Source organism: Bolinopsis microptera, chromosome 3 (assembly GCF_026151205.1).
Source record: "Bolinopsis microptera isolate Bmic1 chromosome 3, MBARI_Bmic_1.0, whole genome shotgun sequence".
In the NCBI taxonomy this organism is placed as follows: Eukaryota; Metazoa; Ctenophora; class Tentaculata; order Lobata; family Bolinopsidae; genus Bolinopsis; species Bolinopsis microptera.
Genome location: NC_087074.1, coordinates 12,478,405 through 12,497,296, shown reverse-complemented (window position 1 = coordinate 12,497,296; position 18,892 = coordinate 12,478,405). Strand labels below are relative to the sequence as shown.

Below are 18,892 nucleotides of genomic sequence, written 5' to 3'. Positions count from 1 at the left end.
TGGAAAATGGTGTTCCGGTATTAACCCTAAAGCTGGTATCCAAACCATTAAAGTTGATGATCTTGTAAAGAGGTTTCTTCCATTTGTCACGTCCAAAGAAGGTTACCGTGATTTTCCATCCATAAGCAAAAAGGCTAACCTTGACTTGATGTTTTCAGTTATTCATGGTGTGGATGTTTCAACATTTGAAAAGTATGAATATGTTGCAGGATATAAGAAAATTGATGAGTCAATTGCAATGCTTCCAGATTATGGGATTTTCTTGGGCATTAGAAACACAAAACAGCCTAAAAACCCTATTTTAGGACTTATCAATGTCACAGTAGCCAAGAGTTTGTCATTTTTCGTCAGTAAGAGTATGTTAGGTGATACCAATGGTTGGTTAGCAAGAGCTGTGGCTCTGTTAAACTCCAGCTACTACGTATACCAACTGGGTCCTGAGAAGCATTCTATCCACCAAAGGCCTTCTGACATAACTGAAGATAAGAATCTACCTGAAAGTGATTATTTCACACCAATCTTTGGAGCCCTTCAATTTGCTCAGTTTATCCTCGGTGCAGTTGCTGAATACGCATCTTTTAATCCAATTGATGGAGATTTGTTGACGGTCAAGAAATTGAGTGGCACTACATACAAAGGCAGAGAAAAGGAAGTGTTGGATATGATGGACAGTGTTGAAACTGAAGAGCTGGAATGGGGTGGAGACTCCTGGGAACACACTGAATTTTAAGAAGGACCAATTAGCAAGATACTATTATAGTTTCATTTCAATGTAGGATCATTCAACATGACTGTTTTTGTATAGGCAAATTACTAGTGAATAATTATTGATCTTTTTAATTACCATCCATTTGAGGATATTAGAGGATATATTTCAGCTATTTTAGATTGTGTATTTTTGTATCAATAGTTTTTAATTGTCGAATTTTTGCTACATTTTTAACAGAAATTTATTGTATAGTGCTGTAGTTTTCACATTGTAAGATTGTTTTGCATTATATTTTTATGGTTTATTATTTTTAGTAATATTTACTTTACTACTACATTTGAAAGCAGACATAATTAGTTATTTTAGTTTATTATTGTAAATTAGTTTATAATTTGAGATTATCATGTACGATTTATTGAGCTATTGAAACTTCAAAAAAAATATTGATTAGTTTCATTGTGTATAATAGATTGCAAAATAGTTCAACTCTATTCCAATTTATAACTTGATTTAAATTCAATTTATTCGAACTGGCAACGATTTTCACTTTAATAATAAAAATGTTCATATTTTCGTAGGAAAATGTTAGACTCTATATTGGAAAGCTATTGGTTATTTCCTCTGGTATTATTCGCATTTGTCCTGTTACTCTATTCCTATGTAACTGCTATTCCTAAGTATTCCTTTGCTGGAAAACATGTCGCTATCACAGGTAAAGATCCTTTTTAAAATGTATACTCAACTTCATTATAATCTCCGTTACCATTGGATCTCAATTAAAATTTATCAACCTCAAAACCAATTCGGTATTAAAACAAAATTTAAAATAATTTTTACCTAATCACGTGATCCCACACTCTTATCACGTGATCCCCAGGTGGTTCAAGTGGTATAGGACTTAGTGTAGCTGTAGCTGCCATACAGAGAGGTGCTCACGTCACTCTGATAGCCAGAAACAGAGACAAACTGGAAATGGCACGAGAACAGGTTGGAAATATGATATCTTTAGACTTTTACTTATGCTATTATATTGGGTCGTTGGATTTTTGTAGTGTGGTAGATTACTGCTCCCTGAAATTGTGGAGGTTAAACATGTACTGATATCAGTAGCTACTACACTCGTTGATCACATTGAATCTGACAGGTTCTGGATCACACTGTTAACGATGAACAGAGGGTTGCAGTCTGCAGTTTAAATGTGAAGGATGAGTTCCAAGTTGTCCGGTCTAGTATCCAGGAAGCAGAGGATTACATTGGGAAATGTGTAGATGTCCTCGTTAACTGTGCTGGTATGATGCTCCTCTTTTAAGTTCCGTCTTAATAATTTCTATCTTGGTTACAACATGATAATAACGCCTACAAAGATTTCTCTGAACCTCTAATGTAAACTGCATGATCACTGATCAATGAAGGTTTCATAATATGATAACACTCCATTATGAGCCGGTATTCACTATTCAGGAGCACTGAGCAGGTATTCACGCACAATTTGAAAATGTCGCACTCGCCACTGTTTGTAGGCGTGGTCGGCATGAAACTTAAACCTAAAGTCTAATGTTTCTAAAGTGTTTATCTTGTAGAGTACTGTTGTGGCTATCCATGTAGTTCAAAACGAACCACTTACTTGCAACACAGCTTACTCTACCTACCACCAAACATAAATAACTATTTTGAACTGGAAAATTGTACTCAGTTTCGTCAAACCAAGAGCAGTGACAGTATTTTTCTTTAGTCCTGTAAAAACTAATTTTATGAAATTTTAGAACGTGAATTTGGGTTAACGGCAATATGATGTACAGAGTATGATGTTGGGGTTATAACTGACAGATCTTGATATATCTTATGAATATCCAGGACGTTACAGAAGGAATTGATTTAATGTAGTTGGAGGAGTCCTAACTCTCCTCACGTCCGAAAATGGCGTTTCTCTTGTATCAATTATGAATACAACATTCTGACTTCTACACAAAATCATAAATGTAGAAGTCCGAATATTGTATTTATATATAATCAAGATGTGTCGGATTTGTCTGAGGATGAGAATTGGCTATTCTAATTTAAAATTGTATTGTAGCATTTAATTCGAAATTGCATTCCATACTAACGAACTGTGCTATATAATAATTGAATATATATAATATTATCTATTTTTGGCATGCCTGATCTTAATCTAGCTGACTCGGCAGTTTGGTTGACAATAGTAATTAAATACTATATGTTATATATTACAGGTGCATTAGTCTTCTTATTAAGACACTGTTCCAAACTGTACTAAATATAAAGCTTTAATTGATGTATTATTTATTGAAATATCATACAATAATGTTATATTATATAGAACCCTTTAAATAAATAAAACAATAAAACAATTAAACCCCCAGGAACGTCGATATGTGGTTGTTTTGAAGACATTCCGCCGTCCCAGTTTGAAGACATGATGAACCTGAACTTCATGGGAAGTGTTATTCCTACCCAGTGTGTGGTAGCTAATATGAAGAGGCAGAAAAGTGGCCGCATTGTATTCTGCTCGTCTCAGGTAATTTGTTTCATTGGTTAATTAGTTAATTGGTTTAAGCTAGGGAGGATTGGTTGTTATGTGATGAGCTGTAATACATTAGCGTTAAAATTGAGTGCAGCTTCAACAAGTGATCTTCTGCAAATTGACCGACTAACAACGACTACACAGTGAGCACACTAATTGTTAACTTTACTTAATAGGGCTTCAATACGCAACATAATACGTGCTTACCCTCTGCTCTGGGTGTGTCTCATAGTAAAGTAATAAGGTTGGCACATAACTTAAAGTAGTAGGTCTTTATAACTACTTACATAACTTGATTCATTATACGCAGAATATTATAATATTCATTATTTTAAAAGGACAGTCATGTGTTGCAATAAGATATGATTGATGGTTCGTACCATGTTCAGGTGACCTGTAATACTTAGGATCATTAGAATAGACGAATTATTAAACTTACACGATACTATGTCATGGTGGGGTCAAGGTACAACAATAATTCTTACACCAAATAAAAACAGCAAACCTTGATATATTTCTTGTTGTAAGAGTAGAAACCTGAACTTCTTATATAATAGTAACAAAATATACAAAGTATATTAAAAGTGTATCCAACTGGTCCAAACTAATTATGTATGTTTTCAAGTTATTCTCCTCAACATGTTCTAACTAACAACTAAATCACACACACCCCCTTAGGCAGGACAGATAGGTATATTCGGGTACACAGCGTACAGTGCCAGTAAGTTCGCACTACGTGGGTTCAGTGAAGCTCTGCAGATGGAGTTGAGGCCTCACAATATCTACCTGCACGTAGCGTACCCTCCTGATACAGATACACCGGGGTATAAGGAGGAGATGGCGGTCGGGAAACCTAAGGTAGGTGCAATGCCACCCCACAGTTAATACTGTGAGTTCAGCTTTAGTTCAGTGAACAAGGTGTGGAAATTTAGATCTGTAATTACAAAATAACCCAAATTTACCTCGGTTGCTAGGGGACTAATTGTGATTGTTATGGTGGCCATGGCAACGTACAAAATTCAGAAGTTGCCATTAAACTACCAGTAACTGTTTACAGAATGAAGTTTCGACAAATGGATAACAAATTATTCAAAAGGTACACCCATGCAAGACTTTTGAAACACGCTGTACGACCTCAGTAATCAGTATCCCCTCAAATAACGAGGGTTTCTAGCCCTTTACGCTTGAGTTATTTCGTGAAGATTAGACAGCCCTTCTTATTGTTAAGAAGACATTGTTGTTTTATTATAACCTTGCTATTAATAGCATGTAAACATTGCCCGAGCAAGCAGCTACAAGTAAATTAGACGTTACATAGTGTGTACATGATAGGTTACAATGTAACCGTTACAATGTAACCGTTACAATGTAACCGTTACAATGTAACCGTTACAATGTAACCGTTACAATGTAACCGTTACAATGTAACCGTTACATGGCAGGCAGCTTGTTGATTAATTCAGACGTGTAACTCTCGTACTGTCCGTGTGAGTTACTTTGCAGTAGTGTCAGACAATGTGTTAGTAAGATAAGAGTTTAGTAGATAGTCCCTGGTAATGTTACTCCAACTAATTAGAGTGTGTTAGGTAATCAGTGTTAACAATACAATGTCACTGTAAGGTACGCAGACTAGAGCATTGTTTTGTTAATTATCTAATTGAGCTTCTTCATCTCGTGGTCAGGGTGGTGATACACCCTGATACAACAATACACCATATTGTGGTGTAACAATGTGGATGATTTCAGCAGGAATTTGCTGCAGACTGTATCATTCCAACTTAACTGGTAATTGGACCCAATTAGAAGATAATTTACCATTGATAACACGTGCGGTTTGAGGTGTAATAATCCGGTTTATTTGTTACATTCTGTATATTATAATATATAGTAATGAATTGTTTGACCGTAGTGTGAGATGTCATCAAAGCAGCAAAAAAAATTAAATGAGATCTTATCAATTGCTTTAGTGACAGATAGTATATTGTAATAATATATGACATCTGCCTAGATACCTTATTCAGTACTTCCTCTGTAAAAGATAGAGTAATGTAATTGTAATGATATTGGTTCCCGCACAGTATAACGACAATATTGCGAGCCTTTCGTAATATCATTGTCATAAAATCCTTGTCGTAATATGGTGTGGTTACCATCTGCAATATAGCCAGCTTTTCTCATGGCCGAGTGACACCAAACTCAGTAAGTACATCGATTCATGACGATACTGGAAACTTCTGGGATTTACAAGTTATCGTTATGTATCATTTAATCATTTAATCATATAAGCATGAAGACCTTATAGTCTTCCGTAAGGGCTGCAACCACCTTCGGATTGCAGGTTGCGTGTCTAGACTCTAGGTTTTTTCTTTTATGTCGAGGCGGAAAAGGTGCAGGAGACCACCTACTCCACGATGGCATCTGATACAATACAATAACAATATAGCTACATACCGCATAGTATTATGTAAACGGTTCACCAGATAAATGCTCATTTTAGGCAATTATCTCGTATTTTATGTGGGAGTACTTAACTCCTGGTTAAAGGCGCAGTTTATATGATCGTACTGCTAAGTGAGGCATACGATAAGCTGTCTAACCATCACCTTATTCAACAGATGTAACGTGTTAAGATTGTAATATAAACTGTGGCTGATGTTTCGTGTGTTATAATTGTTTTAAAATTTGAATTACTGAGGCTAAGTTCTGTAAATCAACCTTGTAATTATGTAATTATAGAGCAATGAGCAGTGAGCAATGAGCAATGAGCAGCCGCAACGATTCATCAAAACCATTGTTTATTGATTTACAGTTATCACTGAATGAATATCCAATTATGAGAACCGTTTCCCAAAGAAAGCAAACACCAACCCTTTAACGTAGAGCTGTTTTAATAGTCGTGCAATATTAACATTAATTAAACAGATCATTAATCACACATTAATTAAATATCAAACGTCTCGATCTTTTATGAATAAATAAATAAATTCTACCATTTATTACACGCTTCAAAGATAGAGGAATTTAATTCTCCCTTTGAATCAATCAAGCTAGATGATTTGTAATCATATAGTACTATATTATCATATAGTACATATATAGTACATATTCAGCAATTATAATAGCAAGCATTTCTCCCAATTGTTTGGTGTATACAATTAAAGAGTGTGTACGCTTCAAAGATACACTGATATAACCAAAAAGATACATTTAAGTCAGTCAAGCGAGACTTAGTATGGAAATAACTAATTATTATGGAAATAACTAATTATTATGGAAATATCTAATTATTATGGAAATAACTAAATAATGCACTTCTATATCGGTTCATATCTTGAGTGTGAGAGTCAATTAATCCAAAATTCTGCATTTAACACAAGTTTAGTGCACCAGAATTGAATAATTGTTACTTAGTGAAATGTATTTTGTGTTGTTTGTAATCATTAAACCATTATACCTAGAAGGGTGACAGATATTTGTGTCGCCAAGCAATGAATAAAGTTGCACAAAGTAATCATATAGTACATATTACTAAGTTATTACATATCAAATTAGTATGTAGTACATTTACATTTTACACACAGTTAGCTATATCTAGTGTATTATACTCAAGGAAGTAAGAAATTGTTCATATCAATGATTCAATTACCGATAACTTTTCAGCAATTATAATAGCAAGCATTTCTCCCAATTGTTTGGTGTATACAATTAAAGAGTGTGTATGCTATAACATCAATTATTTTTCTTAGGAAACGATATTGATATCTGAGACATCAGGATTATTTCCACCGGACAGAGTTGCAGAAGATCTTATCTGTGGTGTTGAAAACGGTTCGTTGACTTTCACTTTTGTTTCACTTTCACTTTTGTTTCACTTTCACTTTTGTTTCACTTTCACCTTTGTTTCACTTTCACTTTTTGGCTGCTGAGTTATATCCTTAGTAGACTAGGGTTCTGTTCACGTCAGCATATAATAAGGAAGCCACTCTAATGCTTTATTCATCGAGATAAGTGTGGAAATTTATCTCGTGTTTTTGGTTACGTGTACAAATTTAATTTGACGGAAAATTGAACTTCCGGTCGCTGTAACTCGACTCCCAGCTTGGTGTAGGAACGTTCAATATTTCCAGAAGGCAAGAATTCTTCAACATTAAGTATTGAAGACTTATCAGTATAGGATTAATGGAATCGAAACTAGTGGGGAGATGATGCACAAAGTCACGTGTCAAAAGGCTCCCCCTTCCGCCCAAACGTTATTGAATACTGCCACATATTACATCCGTTGATTAACGTGATCTCACGCAAGGAATAAATGACTTCAAATAAGGAGTTGATTAAAAAGCAGTTTTTGTTCAAATTACAAATTAATCGATTATTGAATACATTTATTAGATAGTGTTGGAGGAAATACAGTTAATTAATACAATCACGTAAATGTATGATATAATTTCTCTGGATATCTTCGTACATTATGAATACATTATTATACATTAATTCCACTGAACATTTTATTGAAAGCTTAGTGAGCAACGTGAAATTTCAAGCCTATTAAATTATGAAATATCAGTGTTTATTTTCACAGTTCCTATAAGTTTATATGTATCACAGTTCTTATAAGTTGTTTTCACACGTCGAGTTTAACTTTAACTTACCAGCGGAATTTTAATTACACTTAAACTAATCAACATTACAATTCTAAATAGACGAGCTAGTATTACACTACTAGTCTTAAAATTCGAAATCATCAAACCGTGAATCAAATTTATAAAGCTGTTAAACATTAATTCCTCTCAGCATCAATTCCTCTCAGCGTAAGATTGAATAGTCCACTCAAAGCTTATGAATATAATAGCGTAATGAACTCCTCCTCAGTGTACCGACAAATGTTTACACATTCGGACAGCTGATTTATTAACCATCTCACCGTGTAGAAGTAAAGGACAGAAAAGGATTTACAATTCTGTGCATGGCAAATTCGGTTACATTTGTTTGTGGTATAAAACATCACATACACAGATAAAGAAATAAAGGCTTTTATTTGTCCATATTTCCATATATTTTTGAGTTGTAATTATATATTCAATACCAACAATGTTTTTCTTATCTAATTGAGCTAATTAACTAATTACTAATTACCCCAGGTAAATACAGTATAAGTACGGGTATTGAAGGGTGGTTGTTGTCTCAGACCTGTGCGGGCACAGAGCCAGTCCACGCTATGATACATGGTATTTTACAGGTACCAGCAAATCTTATATAAAATATTTATTTTAGTTAGATTTTAATTAGACAAACTTTGTGGGTGATTACAGTTGCAAACCCATATAAATACATGTATAATAATATCCTTTGCGGTCTGTTATCAAATCTGTCTTTAAAAACATCTTTATCAATATGTTATATGTATCATACACTATACAATATATGTACATTAAAAGAACCGACCGAAATATTTACAAAATTTCTACTTTCTAGCAGCCTGATTTTCACTATTATGAAATTGATATGAAGACTTCCATTAAGGACACCTACTGTATTCAGAGTTATCAAATCATTTAGTTAAATCTATCCGTATAGTCATATCCACTATCCAGTGCTGCCTGCCGTAGGTCCACTTAAATGAGGTGGTAGCTACATACATTCCATCTAGATCAAGAGTAATACAGCATTCCTGTGATGAGATTACAGAATATAACACTGATCAGCTGCTGTCTAATTTAACAATGGTAGCCACAACACGTCACCTCATCGCTCGTATGTTTTCTTTAACGGCCTGCGAAGTACCAAAAACTTGTAAGTCACGTGTAATATTTAAATGTTAGTCACGTGATATTTGAATGTAAGTCACGTGTAATCAGTAGTCAATGACTAGACAGGGTTATTGAAAATTACAAAGAATATAATGGCGTATGGACTTGGGACCAGCTCATAGTACATTTCATTAATGCCCTCTTAAAACCATTCTGCTAGCTCAAATTATTTGTTATATAGTAGTGTTGAAAGTATTAAAACTTTAAGTAATTTGAGGAACACGTGTAGTCTTACACGTGACTACCTCTCCACTATCACTAAAGTCATTATAAGTGACCGGGGGGGTACCAATGGCATAGAATGGAGACAAATGGCATAAAATTCATCAAATGGCATAGAAATTTCATGGCATAAATGGAAATTTTGTTTGGCCAATTCTCCATTTATGCCAATTTATGCCATGAATTTAGGTCTTCATATTTGACCTTTAGGATGACTTTAAATTCGCAAATATTATTAGTACTTGAATAAGAGACATGTTTCATGCTTTATAACGCTTGGAATGATCTTTAAAGATTCATATGACAAATAAAGAAAATAGAAATGTATTATATCAAACATATACCAAACATTTGACTATTCAAGAAAAGCAAATTCGAAAGTAGGACCCTAGAGCGGAGTCAAATCGCCAGGGTAGGACTCTAGAGCGGAACCCCCTTACCGGACCCATACTATGAGGACCCTAGAGCGGAGTCAAATCGCCAAGGTAGGATTCTAGAGCGGAACTCCCTTACCGGACCCATACTATGAAGACTCTAGAGCGGTACCCACATGCAAATTTTAGAGCGGTTAGAAATTTGAGAGTAAAGTTAGTTTTGAAGATTGAGCTATGTTTTTTAATCAATGATTAATAATAGTCGTCACATAATGATGATAGAATTGATACAACTTATTATACATTAATACTGCGAATCAAATATCTTAAAATAGTTCACTCAGTTCCTCGACCATCACGTTCCTCAACATGTCAAGGTGGGAGAGTGAGACAATGTCATGATCGTCGTAGACTTTTACTAAATGTGCCAGTCGGCTATCCTTGGTACGCTGACGGGCTCGTTTTGCAGGAGGAGCATCCCCGTAACTCTCCTTGAGCATCATCTCATCTGTAGTGGACTGTTCTATGTAGACGGCTTGAAGAAAGGTCCAGATAGTTGGGTAAGAGTGTCCCAACATTGCTGCAAACTTTCTGTTAAAGGCCTCTGCGTAGTTGAAGTTGCAGGTAGTCCGGTCGACGAGGTTCCAGGATTGCGGAGGAAAGCGGGCAGGTTTGGTGCTACGAGCGGTGGAAACTCCCTGTACCCAATTCGTCATGAAGTAGTTAAGGAAGTCGTCGAGGCCAAGGTGGGAGGGTATAAGATCTAGGAGCTCCATGAAAGAAGGGAGAACATCGTCCACTGGGAGAAAGGCAAGCTGCATAGTGCATAAGTCTACGTATCCACACTCGAACAGGACCTGAAGTCCAGGAATTGGTAAGGGGGTCGTTAATTCCTTCGTCGTAGTCCTTCTTCAGTCCGTTCTCCCGTACCCATCTCAGCTGTTCGTCCCCGGATGAAGACGGCCTTCTCAGGAAGAGTTAAGTAATAACTGTTACTCAGCATATTGTAGATAGTTGTGAAGAGGAGTAGGAATCGAATGTGATATACTAAACTAAATTCTCTGTGACATTTATACTGCACTATCGAAATCACTAACAAGAACCGCTATGCGATGGGATCTGATCTGGAACATACCCTGTCACTAGACTGAACATGAGATACCCTTAGTAGGTGCTAAAGTGTCACGCGATGAGATCCTCATTCCTAAATGATCTGCTTGAGTGCACGTACTTGGTCGGTATTTCGCTTAGCGAAATCACATCGACCAGTTCATAATTATACCTCTTTATCAAAGAATCTTTTTGCATTTTAGAGTAGCATCAGGATATTTCAGTCAAATGGAAGAAGTTTATACCGAACAATTGTCTAACGTATCTAAAAATTACAATATGATATGATGTATAATATAAATAATCTAGGACAATTTTCTGCTTCAACAACTCCATGAATTATTCTAATCTCACTATTATAATAATCAATCACGAGTTGTATCTAATCTGATTTCAATCTTCCGACCAAGTCCACTCTACAGTCCGATCTCAAATTTCTAACCGCTCCAAAATTTACATGTGGGTACCGCTCTAGAGTCCTCATAGTATGGTTTCGGTAAGGGAGTTCCGCTCTAGAGTCCTATCCTGGCGATTTGACTCCACTCTAGGGTCCTTATAGTATGGTTCCGGTAAGGGGGTTCCGCTCTAGATTCCTACCCTGGCGATTTGACTCCGCTCTAGGGTCCTACTTTTGACCAAGTACGCCATACAGTCCCCCGCTCTACAGTCCTACAGCCCAAATTGTGAGATGTTCAAAATCCTACAATGATTATACTAGATTAACGTTATTATAGAAAAATAATTAAGGAGTGCTATGTTGCCATGCAGCAGTGAATATGAAGATATTTAAGCAATATATTATGTCATCATAATTTTGTATAATAGGAAGCAAGTATTTCAGGTCATTTGGTGAACTGTTATGTAATACTAATATACAGGTTCATCGAGATATCAATGAATATTACTTTTAAGAGGCTACCCATTCGAAACACAGATCATTATCAATCTTGTGAAAATGTTTAAATTTCAAAACATTCTACATGAACACGGTCCCGACACGATACATCTGTACACATCATTAACAAATAATATTTTAATCGAGTTGGTAATGTTACAGTTTTCCACTGTTAATTTGGATATCCGATTGACTGGGAGCATTCAGTCGACTGTCCTCTCTGTTATACGGTGTGTAGCGTGTACTATGCCATACTGCCCGGTCACTTGTCCACAATCAACCAAATCATCATATCATATTGATATACATTGAACGTAATTATAATCAATAATGCCCATTGCTAGGGATATTTTGAGGAATTTAATGGGTGAAAATAGATGTTGTAGTACAATAAATAGAGATAAAGGTGGACAGTACTAGTGGGGTGCAGACAATTCGTTAAATTAAATTCTCAGTTCAAAGTTTTAAAATTTCATATTTCGAATGGCATAGAATGGAGACAAATGGCATAAAATTCATCAAATGGCATAGAAATTTCATGGCATAAATGGAAATTTTGTTTGGCCAATTCTCCATTATGCCATTTATGCCATTGGTACCCCCCAAGTGACCACTACTGTAAATATTGTGCCGCACAATACTTAGCGTTACCAAGTTACAAAGTTGTATATTTCTCTCAATGATTGCTAATTGCTTACTACCAATACTAAATGTATGATAGTAATATGGTATGCCACCATCTGGCGATGAACATATGGAGACAAACATTAATGACAAACTACATGATTTGTTAACATTCCTGTACAATGAACAGCCCTTGCTCAAACAAAACTTTTGTCTGGTTGAAATATTAGCTGGGCGTAGTCTGTTGAAAAACAGACCACCATGACAAATAACCGTTACTTTTCTGCAATTTTATATTTTATCCTAATGAAATCATCAACTGTACTAGTTTATTAGGGAGTTGGCGAATATAATACATTGCAACAGATGCAAATATGTTGACATTTTGTATTCACATCTTGTATCGTGTCTACCGCTGGCTAATACGCTCAAATATCTGAGATTTGAACAACGTAACGGTCCTCACAAAGTAAGTTATTGATCCCACAAAGTAAGTTATTGATCCCACAAAGTAAGTTATTTTTACAACCTTACTTACTTTACGTCAGAAATTTATTTTATTTTTAACAAATTTATTTTATTTTCAGGCTCTGATAGCTCCTCTGGGACGTATCATAATATTATTTAATCAGCGACAGTTTGCTAAGATATGCAAAGACAACGCCTAATATCAGACTTTTCGAGTTAAGTCTGGAATTGAAAGACTTGATGTAGAATCTGCCGCGATTTATTCATTAGCGTCACGACACAGAACATTGAATTGCCAACCTCATTGTATTGTCATGAAATAACTCATCGTATCCTGTGAGGATAATACACGATATTTTATTTATCAGTGATATGTTATCATAATAACTCATAAGCATGTTTTTAAGAATTTAATTGAAGGTTGAACTATTTAAAACGCAGATGTATTCAAAACGCGCAGATATATTCCCGTTAGAAAATACATTTATAAGTTGTTCAAGATAAGAGGGCGTTTTGATGAATAATTGTTAAACTTATTGTAAATTGTTCAAGGATTGATAAGACCAATCTGGTATTGATTGTTTAATTAGAATGTATTTTTGTATATCGTAACGTTTAGACAATTCAAGTAACTATTTCAGAAAATAAGTGTTTTTCGATTATTTACAAAATGCTTAAATTCTCAATTCTTTGCAAGGTTGCCGGTACCGTAAAATTGAGGGGTCAATCGAAATAAAAGGTAACATGATCGTCAAGAGTACTCAATCGGTTAATCTAGCTAGATTGCATGAAAAAGGAACCAGAACGATGATGTAACCGGAAACCAAAAACCATCCAAATGTTTAAATACCCGCCGCCGCCGTGAAAAGAATAGTTTTACAAGTTGTTATTAAGTGCAAACCGTTGTTGAAGTCACTGCAGGCGGGTCGGTCACAGAGTTTGTATCGCGGAATTGTAACGCGCATTGCAACAATTGTGTGCCAGTCTCTTGAACGTAACGCGCGTGACATGTATGCCTGCTGACGGACGCGAGTTCCTATATATCATGGACACTGCACCCTTGATCCGATATGGCCTAACAACTTCCGATCGATCCCTCATTTGAATTGAACTTATATTATATATTAACTGCAGACACCACGGTAGTCAGCACCCACGAAGCCCGACCAACTCGGTTATACTCTAAGACTAGAATCAGAAAGTCTGCTCTTATTGGACAGGCTTCTCGGATACACCCGTGATCTGTACAGTTGACTCACAGGGTACGCAATGTTGCTGTACTACCAGAGCCCTCGCAGTTGCAGTACGCGAAGACTCATGCATCATCGCTATGTGAATACGTAAGGTGTCCAACGGGAAGCCCAAAACGGAGTCGATGTGTTTGCACGCTACACGTGCAGGATTTGTTGCTACACTGCACTGGAGTCTTGTGTTGGGTTTCTGAAAGTCATGTCAGGCATGTTATCCACTCTGGGTTATCTCCAGTCATTCAAGCGGAGTTGGGGAAGATTCTATAAAGAGACTCCGCCTAATATCAACCTACCACACTAATAGGTAACAGGCCATCCCTGTTAACCCTCGACTAAGCTAGACTAGAGACTCCTGCAACGTTATGAGGTCGATTGCAAACATCAGAACATAAATTTTTTTAAAGAATGGGAATATCAACCGTTACGAGATTGATTTAGGATGTAAATAAAACACGTTCCTGATTTGGTATGTGTTTTGGAGGCCATGAGAACGACTGTAAAAATTCAGCCTGCTGGTTAACTTGAGATCAAGCAATTGGGCAGCAGATTAATACTTCCCAAATCTTGCTTGTCCTGCGCTTGTAGGAGGTAACATCTTCAAAGTGGAATTGATCTAACACCCCACGACGTACTCGGACATTTGACTGGAAAACGTTTCCCGCCTATCCAAACTTCTTCTCCAATATCAGCTGTTTTCGTATATTATCCGTACGTGCGCGCTGAATTTCGGTAGCTACAACGTGTTCCGTACACGAAATTAAGTTTCGCGCCACATATTGTTAAGCTACATCCCGACGGATTGGCGGTGGAAGTTCCCACTGTCCACCGCATCAAAGTTCACTGAGAGACTGACCACACTCAAGACTGTTCAAGAATTCGAACTTTCTTTGTTTGGTCCATTGTTCATTTATTGATGGTCCCGGTGACTTTTTAACAGTATTGTAACACGTTTTTAAGTTCAAGAAATAAAACATCACTTAACTTCAATATTGAAAATATAACACTAATCAAGATAAAATGTGCTTAGATCGTATGTAAAGTGAAACATTTGTCAGCCTCATACAGAACACAAAATACTTCCTGAAGATGGTTGGTTAGCCCCTTCCTCTCCGGAGAGAGGAGATATCCTATCCCGAATCCTTATCCTATCACGGGTTTGAATGCAGGGCATCGAACATCTAAACGGAATCCTAGAATTGAGCATCATTTTAGGCTCCTTTGGGGACATCATTTGGACATCAATTATGGGCTCCTAGGGCGGCTTTAAAGTTCCTCAAAGGACATCAAGATCAAGGGGGTCCATCCTTCGATGTCCTCGAGCCGGCTACAAATATTAGTATTAGATTCGAGAAAAAGGATATTTGCAACGCAAACGGGGTGGAATGGTAGTTACGAAATATGCCCAAAATTCGCATAAATGGCCACACTTAAATTGATGCCGCAAGACCTCCAAAAAGGTAAACAAAAAATACCCTATTAGCAATTTTGCAATATTTGAAGAATTTACCACCTCTTGAAGCCTGAAGGCAAACTTTTCGATACGAAAAGTACAGACCACGCCGCTTTTTTAACCTAACTAAGACCGCCTTTTTTTGATATTATGCAACCGATTGAGCCCGTTGAACACTACGAAGACATGCGAAAAGAATTACAATTTATTATGTATCAGCAACAACTACACTCCAAAAACAAAAGTGTGCGTTGGGATATTTTAAATGTTGAATTTCCATTTTCCTGAACATGCGTGCTACAATCATAGCACGCCAGCAAAGCAGGGGTATCTAGGACAAAATCGCACATTATATATGGGCTAGCGAATGTATAAGATAGCTACTGCGATTTGACATTTGCGCAAACATAATACCTAATAGCTATTGTATATAATGGTAACATTTTAATATACTGATTAACTAATTAATTAATTAATCAGTAGTAGCAACATAAGAGCAGGACAACTAAACCCACCTAGATCCGTTCCTTCCTTAACTCCAAAAAGTGTTCCTTGCTGAGAAATTCCCCTGAAAACAGTTTTCCCCGAATAAAAAGTTCCTGGTGTTTAGTAAGGTGTTCGGCTGCGAGAGCGACCTCGAGATCGGCTGCGGGAGCGGGAGTAGGAGCGACCACGTTTGGGACTGCGACTGTAGGATTTGCGGGGTGAACGGGAGCGGGATCTGCGGGAACTACCGCCTCCTCCACCGCCTCCAGATGTGTCTTCTGTCACTGTGATGTAGGTAGTTTCTCCCTGAAAGAGGAATGAGGTTCATAACTCGATTAAACGAGGATGATGAAATTTGGATTGATAATAATATGAGTATACACTTATCACACCGATAAGTCGAGATACCGATCTATAATATTAGAATAGAAGAGTATGTAACTCCAATAGCAACATCTATATATTACATCGTGTTGAATTTAAAAAACCATAAAAACCTCGTGAGACTTGAACTTGGTGTTGTCGAGTTTCTCAACGGCTGTATCCACGTCTTTCTGTCGAGCGAACTCGACAATTCCTGATCCGTCACCGTACACTTCAGCGTAATACACGTCACCAGCCTCACGGAGATGGTCCTTGATGTCCTGGAATTCGGAAATTAGTTTATAAAACCGGATATTCGGTAACAAAACAACATTTAGATTGCAGAGGAATAAATTGGCTTAGTGTTCACTATTCCACATACGCCGTACGCCCATGTCACGGATGAAGACGTATAACATCTAAGTGATACAAGTTCGTTTTGACATACGAGAGATTCACCAGCCAACTTGATAAATCAAGTACGTGAATCGCAGTGACACGTCAAAACAAACATTAAACTTGCGTCACATCCCTTAGTTGTGTAGTTTGGGGGCCTCTGGCTATGTTTGTTTGGCCATTAACCGGAAGTACAATTAGTACATAGAGTTAGTGCCCTTCAAATGATGCTAACTCTTGTTCAGATATGTATGCTTTGCCTTGCCAAGACGAGATGATCAGTGTAAGTTCTAAAAACAGTTAGTTGGAATGCTTAACCAAGTACCATATTAAATTTTCTGGCTTGTTTAATTTCTCGGTATTATGAATCTTTTAAGTTCGAGTAGGGTAAGTCCTATGTTTCAGACGTTAACTTTCTATCAACAACAAAACAACCACTTGGGTTAGCTGAGTTTTAAAAGTAGCGCTTCTAATTGTCATAGCAAAACTGATAGTACATTTTGTGGTCAGAACTATGACTTTGGCCATGAAAATGTAGTGTACGGGTGACAAAAGAATGTTTAAAAACAGTTACTAGGCGCGGTGTTTAAAACTTTGTTCCCCAACCTATTGTCACAATAACTTAGCGAACACATTCCATTCTAAAATTCTGAGAACTACAATACCTGCCAGCTGCCAGTGGGTGGCAGTCCTCCGACTTTGACGCGATACTCAGAGCGTCTGGGGATGTTGGGGTGTCTGCCACCTCGATCTCCACCACCACCACCACCACCACCACGTCCTCGACCTCTGTAGTAAGATGATCCTCCTCCTGACCGGGGAGGTGATCTGTCTCGGTCACGTCCGCCTCTGCAGCGTTCTACTCTCAGTCTGTATCCTTCGAAATCGTATCCGTTCCTCGCTCGGATAGCATCGTCTGCGTCTGAAGGTTGAAACTTTGTGAGCACAAGAAAATGAAAATACATCTCATATATTCTGTGATATTTCAAAACTAATAGATTTTCATAATGAAATAGATTTTCATAATGATTACACAATACACATCACCTATAGCCACACAATTTTTCAATATGTTTGAGAAATTCCCGATAGCACAATTCTATAAGAATCGTATCAACTGTTAGGATCACTATTCACTATTCGTATCACTATCTAATTACAATATTGACATTGCACCATGAGAATCTAATATTGAAGCTCACGAAGTTTATCGAGAATGGGTATTTTGAAAACACTGTTTTCTAAGAGTTCTATGGCATCACTGAGGCTGCTAATTAATTGTGTAAGAATAAAGACTAGAATTTAGATTTACATGTGTAGTACTGAGTACAGCGTGGGGAAAGTGTCATCACCATTTTTTTAACGAAATTTTTCAAATAAAAGCCTTCAAATAAAAGCCTTCTCCACCGTTGAAACCCGAAACAATAAAATCAAGTGGGCACCGTCAATGACACTCCCAGCCCTCCTAGTTTAAATTTGATCACTTACTTAATCAGAAGAAGAGTAGAAAATATCTCACCTCTGTCGTCATCAAAGAGAACGAATGCAAAAGGAGCACCACCACCACGAGTACTATGAATATCAACATCAACAATCTTCCCGTACTTGTAGAACACGTCCTCCAAATCTCTGCTCCTCACATAGTCTGGCAGATTTCCAACATAGACTTTACAGTCGTCTCGATCACCACCCATATCTAGCTTTTAGAAGGTTCTTGGTAAAATTACTTATAAAAGTATGTTTTAGAAAAGTGAGTGATTTTACTAACACATGATTTGAATTATTATTCAATCAAGTATAAAAACCAAATACAAATACACACTACACAGCCAAGAAAGAATTAATGCAAATATTTGCTGGATGTACGCTATTAAAAATATTTAGATAAAAGAATTAAAAAGTCTCTGAAACTGAACACAACAGTCAAAACTATAGTCAAAGAAAAATGAATTATCGCCACTAGATTCGTCTCTGGCTGAGTATCTTATTAAAACATTCGAGCGGGTGACAGAACAAAGATAATGTGCTGCTATCGTATGGTTCCCATGATAAAGTTGAGTAAAGTAAAGTAAAAATTATGAAATAACATCATCACACATGTCTACAAATTATCAAATCACTATATGGAAAAATATAAATACCTTACCACCAAAATTAATAAATTATTAACTACAACTTTATTAAAAAATCTCAAAT

At 36.7% G+C, this 18,892-nt stretch overlaps 3 protein-coding genes across 4 annotated transcripts in view; 1 reads left to right on the top strand and 2 right to left on the bottom strand.

Annotated features, from left to right (window-relative positions):
• LOC134813573 (intraflagellar transport protein 122 homolog) overlaps nt 1-9,249 on the bottom strand; it is a 92,891-nt gene extending 83,642 nt beyond the window's left edge. The window contains exon 1 of the mRNA XM_063821410.1: nt 9,221-9,249. The gene's annotated coding sequence lies outside the window, so the exon portion shown is untranslated. The remainder of the gene's footprint in view (nt 1-9,220) is intronic.
• On the top strand, nt 1,292-13,392 carry LOC134813577 (3-ketodihydrosphingosine reductase-like). The gene is made up of 8 exons (XM_063821416.1): nt 1,292-1,421; nt 1,587-1,696; nt 1,854-1,998; nt 3,091-3,245; nt 3,930-4,109; nt 6,998-7,079; nt 8,390-8,487; nt 12,871-13,392. The coding sequence occupies exons 1-8, from the start codon at nt 1,292-1,294 to the stop codon at nt 12,949-12,951; spliced, it is 981 nt and encodes a 326-aa protein (XP_063677486.1). The 3' UTR covers nt 12,952-13,392.
• A 1,586-nt stretch (nt 13,393-14,978) lies between these two features.
• LOC134813056 (serine/arginine-rich splicing factor 1B-like) lies at nt 14,979-18,399 on the bottom strand. Of its 2 annotated transcripts, XR_010159992.1 has the most exons (5): nt 18,216-18,399; nt 17,362-17,618; nt 16,435-16,581; nt 15,967-16,243; nt 14,979-15,325 (listed from the first exon to the last, which is right to left on the bottom strand). XR_010159992.1 is itself a non-coding variant. In XM_063820732.1 (4 exons), exons 1-4 carry the CDS (start codon nt 18,388-18,390, stop codon nt 16,058-16,060), a joined length of 765 nt encoding a protein of 254 aa, XP_063676802.1. In that variant the 5' UTR covers nt 18,391-18,399; the 3' UTR covers nt 14,979-16,057. The 2 variants fall into 2 exon arrangements, 1 of the variants encoding a protein (XP_063676802.1); XM_063820732.1 differs by having other exon boundaries at nt 14,979-16,243.
• Between the last annotated feature and the right edge of the window lie 493 nt (nt 18,400-18,892).